Genomic DNA, 9,408 nt, shown 5'->3' on the forward strand with positions numbered 1-9,408 from the left:
TACTATTCGAGGGCGACGACGGAAAGGTCGCTCGATTATTCGGGGACCAAAAGTCTGCCCGGGAATGCTACGTCAACAGTCTTAAGAACAAAGATGAAGATGTCACTCGAAAGAGAAAGTGCCCTGAGCCTGAGGATCCTCTCCCCGTCATGGGGCTCTACATGGCCAAAAACCCCAAGCAATACGAGAGGCCTCGACCAGCCGACAGGAACGAGGAGTTGTGTATCGACAAAAAAAGGGGTCGCACGGTCCGAATCGGGAAGCAAGTCCCTAATGGCATAGGGCCCAAATCGTCGAGGTCATCCAAGAGTTCCAGGATGTGTTTTCCTACACCGTCGACGAGATGCCAGGAATCGATCCCCAGCTTATGGTTCATCGGCTGAATATCCGGGAAGGATACAGGCCGATCAAGTAAAAACTTAGGAATCAAGGGGCCTAAAGAAGTGTTGCTGCCTCCGATGAGGTAAAGAAACTGTTAGCCGTAAGTTTTATCCGGGATTACCAATACACCGAGTGACTGGCCAATGTAGTTCTGGTGCGAAAGCAGACTGGGGCCTGGAGGATGTGCGTCGACTTCACGGACCTGAACAAGGCTTGTCCAAAAGACGATTTCCCTCTCCCAAAGATCGACAGGCTGTTCGACTCGACGGTGGGCCATACATTGTTCAGCTTCATGGATGCGGATGCAGGGTACCACCAGCTCCATATGGCCACAGAAGACCAGGTGCACACTGCTTTCACCACGAACTCAGGGGTATATTGTTACAAAGTAATGCCCTTCAGTATCAAGAACGTCGGGGCTACTTACTAGCGTTTCGTGAATAAAATGTTCGAAAAACAAATCGGAAGAAATGTGGAGGTCTATGTTGACGACATGATCGTCAAAAGCAAAAGGAGGGAGACCATATCTCCAACTTAAGGGAAACACTTTCCACCCTTCGCACTTACAACATGAAGCTGAATCTGAAGAAATATGTCTTCGGTGTAAGGGGAGGAAAATGCCTCGGGTTCCTTGTCGATGAAAGGGGGACAGAGGCAATCCTGACAAGATTCAAGCCATCATTGAAATGAAGAGTCCTCGAACCGTCAAGGAAGTCCAGCGCCTAACCGGCTACATGGCGGCCTTGGGGCGGTTCCTCTTCCGATCTGCCGACAAGAGTCTCCATTTCTTTCGAGCCCTAAAGCAGTCGACGTTCGAATGGGACAGATCTGCAGAGGAAGCTTTTCAACAGCTCAAGTCCCACCTAGCCACACTTCCTAAGTTAGTCTCACCTTTACCAGGGGAGACACTCTTCGTCTACTTGGCTGTATCAGAGCATGCCCTTAGCGTAGTCCTTGTGGCCGAGCGCGAGAAAAACCAGCATCCACTGTACTTCATAAGTCATGCCTTCCGAGGCGCGGAACCCAAGTATCCTCCCATCGAGAAAATGATATTTGCCTTGGTTCTCGCCACTCGAAAGCTCAAATCCTATTTTCAAGCTCACCCTATTAAGGTCCTCACAAGTCAGCTGATCCGAAAAGTAATAGAAGGAAAGAACCAGTCCAGCAGAGTGACTGATTGGGCTAATCAAACTTCGGATATCTGCATCGAGTTTGAGCCTCGACGTGCCATCAAAGCACAAGCTCTGGCTGACATTATAGCAGAATGCACCTCCCGCCCCGAGTCTACCGAGGAAGGTTCATAGGATCTATTTGTCGATGGGTCGTTCTCTAAAGCAGGTTGCGGCGCAGGACTCTTGATCCTTGACCCGCAGAAGAATAGAACAGAATACGCCATCAAGTTCGACTTCACCACCTCGAATAATGAGGCCGAATATGAAGCATTACTCCTCGGTATCCAACTATGCAAAACAACCGGCGCTCGAAAGCTTAGAGCTTACTCCGATTCCCAGCTCATCGTGGGGCAGGTAACAGGGGAGTTCGAGGCCAAGGAAGACAGCATGAAGATGTACCTGAGGAAGGTGAAGGAGGAAATTTCTGGCCTATCACTCTTCACCATAACTCACATCCCTCGATCTGAGAATCAACAAGAAGATGCACTGTCGAGGTTAGCAAGTTCAGCAGAGGATCTCTCTCCTCGACCCATCATGTGGAAAGTTTTAGAGGCGCATAACATCAACAGGGAGGTAACCACTCTCGACAGAAGTCCTACTTGGATGGACAAAATCATATCTTTCTCTCAAGATGGCATCCTTCCCGAAGATGAGCTCGAAGTAGAAAAAATTCGAAGGTGGGCTCGATGGTTCACATACCACGAGGGACAGTTATACAAGAAGTCGTTTACTCACCCACTCCTTCGTTGTCTCACCCCCCAAGAAGGGGCCTATGTCCTCCGTGAAATACATCAAGGGGCATGTGTAAGTCACCAAGGTGCTCGAACTATCACAGCTAAAGCTCTTCAAGCAGGGTACTACTCGCCCACCATGAGGGAAGATGCCTTGAAAATGGTCCAAAAGTGCAAAGACTGCCAGATGCATGCCAATCTTCCTCACCAAGCTGCAAGTTCCTTGACTACCATCCAGGCCCCTCTGCCGTTCGATATGTGGGGAATGGACCTTCTGGGGCCTTTCCCTCCAGCCTCAAGGCAGCGAAGGTTTCTATTGGTGGCGGTCGACTACTTCACAAAATGGGTCGAGGCAGCACATTTGGCCTCAATCACTGACAAGCAAGTTCAGCAGTTCATCTGGCAGCACTTAATCACCCGATTCGAGGTCCCTCGAGTCCTTATACCCAACAATGGTCAGCAACTCAATAGTGGCCCCACTCGCGACTACTATTCCAAGTTTGGGATCGAAACCCGCTTCTCCGTCGTTAGTCGACCACAGACTAATGGGCAGGAGGAAGCGGCCAACTAAGTGGTCTTAAAAAGGCTAAAAACAATGCTCGAAGGAGCTAAGGGCTTGTGGATAGATGACCTTCCTGGTATTCTGGTCAACTAGAACAACTGTTCGCGAGGCAACGGGCCACTCACCATTCAACTTAGTATATGGAAGCGAGGCTATCTTACTCATCGAGGTGGGCATCCCATCGCGCCAGATCACATTCTATGACCACGACCTCAATGAGGAGGAAAAGAAAATCAACCTCGACCTCTTCCCAAAGACTCGAGGCACGACTCTCTTGAAAACCATCTCCTACACACTTAAGCTTACTCGGTTGTTCAACCAACGAGTCAAGCATTGACCCTTCCAAGTCGACGATTGGGTGCTAAGGAAAGCAACTGGACGACAGCCTAAGTTGGGTAAGCTTCAGCCCAACTGGGAGGGCCGGTATTGAGTCACCTCGATGGTCCGTCCAAGCACTTATCGCCTAGAAGACCAGAAGGGGCGTCCCCTCCCTCGATCATGGAATGGGGATAATCTCCAAAAATTCTATGTCTGAAAGTTTGTCCCTCGAGCTTCGGGGCGTACTACACGAACATACTCCTTTTGTAAATTTTCCAAGGCACTAGACCTTGAAGCATGTCGATTTTTGTAACGTTGCAAGAGTCACTTACCTTTTTGGGGCATTGATTATCATAAGAGTGGTTAAGATTGCCTTTATAAAAAGTGTCTGTTGTTAAAAGGCCTCGAGTTTGATCAATCAGCATGTGTTTCGATTCAAAAAATATACAAAAATATAAAAGCTAGAAGGCACAAAACTTGGAAACAACAAATAATCGAGTTTTATTCCATTAATCATGGTACTAGCTATCGAAGCACACAACCATCATTAATCTTAATCTCGATCCATCCCACATAATACAAGTTTTTACCCGAAACAATAAGTATTTAAATTTTCAAGTTCAAGTTATTTGAAATCTATGCTAAAAGAATTTCATAAATAGATTTTTGCTACTTATTTTTGATCTCATCACTATTACTGTGAATATTTTCACCATTTATTTCTAGTTTACTATGTAATATGGAAAAATATAGCCATAAAATAATTTCAGTCTGTTTAAGAGCTTCGCGAGTCGAACTATGGTATGCTTGCCTCATAATAACTTTGAGCCAACTCAAATAGTTCTCAAGCTAGGTATCTCATCAATGTCCCTACTAATATCTCGAATTATGTTATCACCTTCAACAATAACTAGGCCCAAACCCCGTCCAATGTATGGGCTAATAAATTGATAATTAATTTACATTTACAATCATAGTTATAATAATGATTTTAATATATGCGTCGCTAAAAGATAACTTTAAAATCGAGTGCCTTCAATCTGGTGAAGTGTGATTCAAAAATAAGCAAGTTGGGAGCTCGCTCGGTCAGCCGGACGGCTTGGCCCGGGTGACCGGGCCAGATGTTCGTAGCTTGTTCATCAGTTTTGCTTGCGCGCCCGACCGGAAGGTTTTGGCCCGATTGACTGGGCGAGTGTAATTTTGACGCGGGTTTGACGATTTTGAGCCGGGTTATAATTAGGCTCTTAACCTGATTCGTTATTATGTTGATTAGTTCATTAATCACATCCGTAATTCTAGTGTTCCTCACGAGCAATAAAACATATCTCTCTCTGTCTGTGGACGTAGCCAACACTCTATTGGTGAACCACGTTAAATCTGTGTGTTCTTTATTGTTTTCTACATTCATTATTTGTTCTTTCTCACATCCATTATAACAAATTGGTATCAAGAGCTTTGGTTTTTCGATCTGAGTGAGAAAGATGTCTGGGATGAGTATGAAAATTGATAAATTCACTGGGAGAAACAATTTCAGTCTATGGAAAATCAAGATGCAGGCTTTACTGAAACAACAAGGCTTGTGGGCGACGTTGGCAAAAAAAGTCAACATATTCAGTTACCGCGGAGATGACCATTGTGGAGGGTAAGGCACATTCAGTGATTATGTTGTGTCTGGCTGACGGCATAATCATGGATAGGGGAATTCTGGGAGAAAATCCAAGAAATCGTCTTGTAGAGGTCTTAAACCTAGTGATGTCTGTAACTACTTAAGAAAAAGGGGCATTGGAAAAGGTAATGTCCTAAAAACAACAATCAGGAAAATAAATTTAGGTCTGGTTCTGATGCTGTTGCAGTAGAAGATTTGAATTCTGATGATGATCTGACACTAATTGCTGATGAACATATGCATCTTTCAGATGTGTGGGTTCTTGATTCGGGGGCATCTTCTCATATGTGTTCGCGCGGGGAGTGGTTTATGAACTACAAACAGGCTGATGGAAGTGTTATTATAGCCAACGGTCAAGTCTGCAAGACAGGTTGTATAGGGTCCATCAGACTTAGGACATGTAATGCCAAAGTCTGTGTTTTGAACAACGTTAGGCATGTTGCACAGGTTACGAAGTATCTGATTTCACTTAGTCTGTTAGACGTCAAAGGGTTCAGTTTCAAAGGTGAGGGTAGAGTGTTGTATGTCTACAAGGGTTCAAAGATAATTTTGAAAGGTTTTAAACTAGAGACATTGTATGTGTTGCAAGGGTCTGCGTTATTTGAGTCTGGTGTTGTCACGTTTGTTGTTTGTGGTAGTGTTGAGATACAAGTGCAGCACAGGGACACTCTAGATTGGAGTGGTGGTTCACATTAGGGAAACGTCTGTCAACACTCATAATATAAATATGAAATTTCTTGTTCTTCGTCGTTAATATCGGGTCAGATCATCCAAATTTGGCTCTTGGTCAGCAAGTAATCTTTGGAAACTCTCCCCAAAGGGACAGTTGTGAAGACACGATGGGTTTTGCACTATATGTCGGAGTGGTGGATATATCTGAGTCGTCCAACGAAGGTGTTTCTCGTGCAAGGAAAGAGTATAAGCAACCATTTGTACGAATCTGGTTCCATAGGGTAAGTTCTAAGGTTTCTTGGACTTAAAAACTATTTGAAACTGTTAATTACCCTTTAGGGGCAAGTCTGGGTCCTTAGGCGCTAATATGGTATCCTTAGGGGACAAATCTTGTTTTGGTTGTCTTTCAGAGCAAATCTGGTTTTGTAAGATCGAGTGCCATGAATCTGGTGAAGCGCGATGCAAAAATAGGCAAGTTAGGAGATCGTCCGATCAGTCGGGCAGTTTCACTCGGCTGGGTCCCCCCCCCCCCCCGGGCGGCTTGGCCCGGGTGACCAGGCGAGATGTTCATAGCTTGTTCGTCAGTTTTCCGTGCATGCCCGATCGGGCAGTTTTTGCCCGGTCAACTGGGCAAGCGTGATTTTTATGCGGGTTTAACGATTTCGAGTCGGGTTATAAATAGGCTCTTAACATAATTCGTCATTATGTCGATTAGTTCATTAATCAAATTTAAAATTCTGATTTTCCTCAAGAGCAATAAAACTTTTCTCTCTCTATCCGTTGACATAGCCAACATTCCGTTGGTGAACCACGTTAAATCTGTGTGTTCTTTATTGTTTTCTGCATTCATTATTTGTTCTTTTTCATATCCGTTATAACAATAACAATAACCATTAAAACAAGGATTCTAAGCATGAATTTTATGAATAAAAAAAGGTGACCACCAATATGCTCTCCTAATCACATATCACCATAACAAACAATAGAGAAAAGTATAAAAGACTCTACAAGAAAAAAAGTAGAGCGCCAGTGGATCACAACCCACTTACAAAGGTTTGTCACATCCCAACCTCCATACAGCGTTTGGGCTTGAGTTTCCTATCACATGTCTCTAAGAATGGTCAAACTCCCGATGCAAGATAGTACTTTCTGGCCTCTCGTATGACAACAATCAACCTAGGTATTATCCCTAGGTCACAACCTGTATGGTCGGCATGTTTTTCACCCAAGACTACATCTATCCCTCTGAGTACCTTACATCTCAAGATAAAACACAATTACAAATTTTGAGTTAAAAATTCTTCCAATCATCAAAATCAATGGGGACGCCCAACGACCTTACACCCAAATCAGTAGAGAAACTAGGATTACAACCCAAGTAATTCAAATCAAAATCATCATCATAACCATACTTCTCAACAATTAAATATAATAATACTATCACTAGTGGAAAAACATTGAATTGCAGCGGTTATTAAGTAGCTTATTGTTGCGGTTTTAGCCACGCCACTATTGAATGAGTAGCAATAAGTAGTTCTTATTGCTGCGGTTGTCAACCCACCAATAGAGCAACCTATTGTTGCGGTTTCTACCTAAAATCGGCCGCATCAATATGTATTTTTTTTGTATTAAAAATTAGGTCACTGTTGCGATTTTGGGTAGTTACCGCAGGAATAACTGCACGTTTTTAATACATTTTTTTTTCGAAGTTCAAGTGTTCATACAATTTTCAACCTTAAAATGCAATTAATTAAACCAAAAGTAACTATGACGAACTAGTTAACATATTGAATTCATGTATTGACTTGGAAAATAAAAAATAATGAAAATAAAAAAATTACGATATCTCAAAGATAAAATAAAAAAAAAATCAGATATTCTAATGAGCAAATCAAACTAGAACTAAAGAACTAATTGAACATAATTCCATAAAAAAAAACTAAATAAAAAAAGAATTGAAAGAAAATGAAAAATAAAAATGAAAAAAAATTTGTCGTATGTATGAAGGAGTAATTATGTACAAAAATGAAAATGAAAAAAAATGAAATGAAAATGAAAAGGCAACTATACATATGTATGAAGGAGTCAGATTGACAGCAAAGCTTAAAGGCAGCGACTAAGGCTATGTTTAGTTCACCTTATTTTTGCTTATTTCAGATCTAATCAGATCAGATCATGCTTATATTTAAAAACTCATTATTACTATTAATATTATTATATACTAGTACATTTGTTCAAAAGGATTATTATTGTTGTTGTTGTACTTATTAATTATTAATATTGGTAATTATTATTAATCTTGTTGTTATCATTATAAATGTCATTGTTATCATTATTTTAAGTTATTTTGTTGTTATTAAATAATAAAAAATTAATACCCACGTGTTAAGAACATAAGATTGACGCGAAAATAAGAAATATATATAATATGATAGCTCAAATTCATGATAACGAAACTACTAAGTTCGGATTACAATTCAAAATAAACTAAGTGCGAGATACAAAATATAAATTTAGATTCGGTATACCTCTTCCTATCGAATTCCAAATCTCTCTACCTATTTGAAGTTGCATACTATTTATTTCTTTTTTGCACAAGTCATAGTTGTTTGTATATCTTATTTTATTTTATATGAAAAAAAGAGTTGAGTATCCCGACTTCTCAAGTGTGAAACATTTTTTTAAGGGAAAGTGTGAAATATTTTATAAGTGCTCTTATAAATTAATGAATTGGGTTATATAATTATTTTTAGTAATAATAGTTATTATTATGATTAGAATTACTGTTGTTGTTATTATAATAATGATAATAATAATAATTATTATTAATAATAAAAGTTGTGTAAAAGTTGTAACAGAAATAAAATGATAATAATAGTAATACTATAAATAAGATCTTATAATGTATTAGATTTAATGAATTACAAAGTAATAATATATTTTATAAAAGATAAGATCTTGTAAATCAGATCAGATCAGTTTAGATCAGATCAGATCATATCAGAAAAAATAAGTTCAGATCAGAAAATTTCAGGTGAACTAAACATAGCCTAAAGCGGAGGATGAAGATGACGCGAGCGAGGTTGAGGCTGTAGGCGAAGACCACGAGCGGCGGCGAGCGAGGCTGAAGGCGAAGACCACGAGTGGCGGCGAGCCAGGCTGAGGCGAGCGACTGAGAGAGATATGAACACCACGAGCGACGGCGGCTCATGCTGAAGGGCGAAGATCATTGGCGGTGTGTCTAGCCATTAAAAAGGGGTTTTAGACCCCCGTCATAACCACTGTGTGTCGAGATCTCAATTCTTTTAAGCGAGCCGATGAAGAACGGCGAGAGAGATGAGAGGTGCGAACGAAATGAGAGATGAAGAGGTGAGATGAGGAGTGAGTTTGGGAGGACTAGATCATTGAGAGGTGTGGGAGACAAAGTGAGATGAGAGAGGGTGAAAATGAAAACGGCGCTCAATATTTTGAGGGTGAGAGAGATGGGGTTATAACCCTATGAGCCTTTAATACTTGTCAAGGACTTATTGCGGCGGTTCTTACAAAAAACCGCAGCAATAGATATATGAAATTAATATTTAAATCTATTGTTGCGGTTTTGGGTGGGAACCGCATCAATAGATATGGTCAAACCAGTCAAACAATTTTGAAAATTACTGTTGTTGATCTCTATTGCTACGTTTTCCACCTAGAATCGCAACAATAAGTTGATTTTCGAGTTTTCTTTTGCTTTTGACATGAGTTATTACTGTGTATGGGTAAAATCGCGGCAATTCAGCCGCAACAATAAATAATTATTCTGCTAGTGTATAATCTTCACGAAATAATCAATATCACAAAAAAAAACACAAACATGATTATTCCTTTCTACAACTACATCAAAGAATCATATTATCTCTATTATAT

At 40.9% G+C, this 9,408-nt stretch overlaps 1 protein-coding gene across 1 annotated transcript; it reads left to right on the forward strand.

Moving 5' to 3' along the window:
• The first annotated feature begins 1,115 nt into the window (after positions 1–1,115).
• Positions 1,116–2,855, forward strand: LOC125493585 (uncharacterized). The gene is made up of 2 exons (XM_048637051.1): positions 1,116–1,677; positions 1,720–2,855. The coding sequence occupies exons 1-2, from the start codon at positions 1,116–1,118 to the stop codon at positions 2,853–2,855; spliced, it is 1,698 nt and encodes a 565-aa protein (XP_048493008.1).
• Positions 2,856–9,408: the final 6,553 nt, after the last annotated feature.

This window comes from Beta vulgaris, chromosome 9, assembly GCF_026745355.1.
Source record: "Beta vulgaris subsp. vulgaris cultivar EL10 chromosome 9, EL10.2, whole genome shotgun sequence".
In the NCBI taxonomy this organism is placed as follows: Eukaryota; Viridiplantae; Streptophyta; class Magnoliopsida; order Caryophyllales; family Amaranthaceae; genus Beta; species Beta vulgaris.

Bases quoted from the DNA above. Each gene is read 5' to 3' on its own strand.
- LOC125493585 (XM_048637051.1), top strand. From the start codon at position 1,116: ATGGCGGCCTTGGGGCGGTTCCTCTTCCGATCTGCCGACAAGAGTCTC. The intron at 1,678-1,719 runs GTTCATAGGATC...TCTCTAAAGCAG, and splicing joins CCCCGAGTCTACCGAGGAAG to GTTGCGGCGCAGGACTCTTG.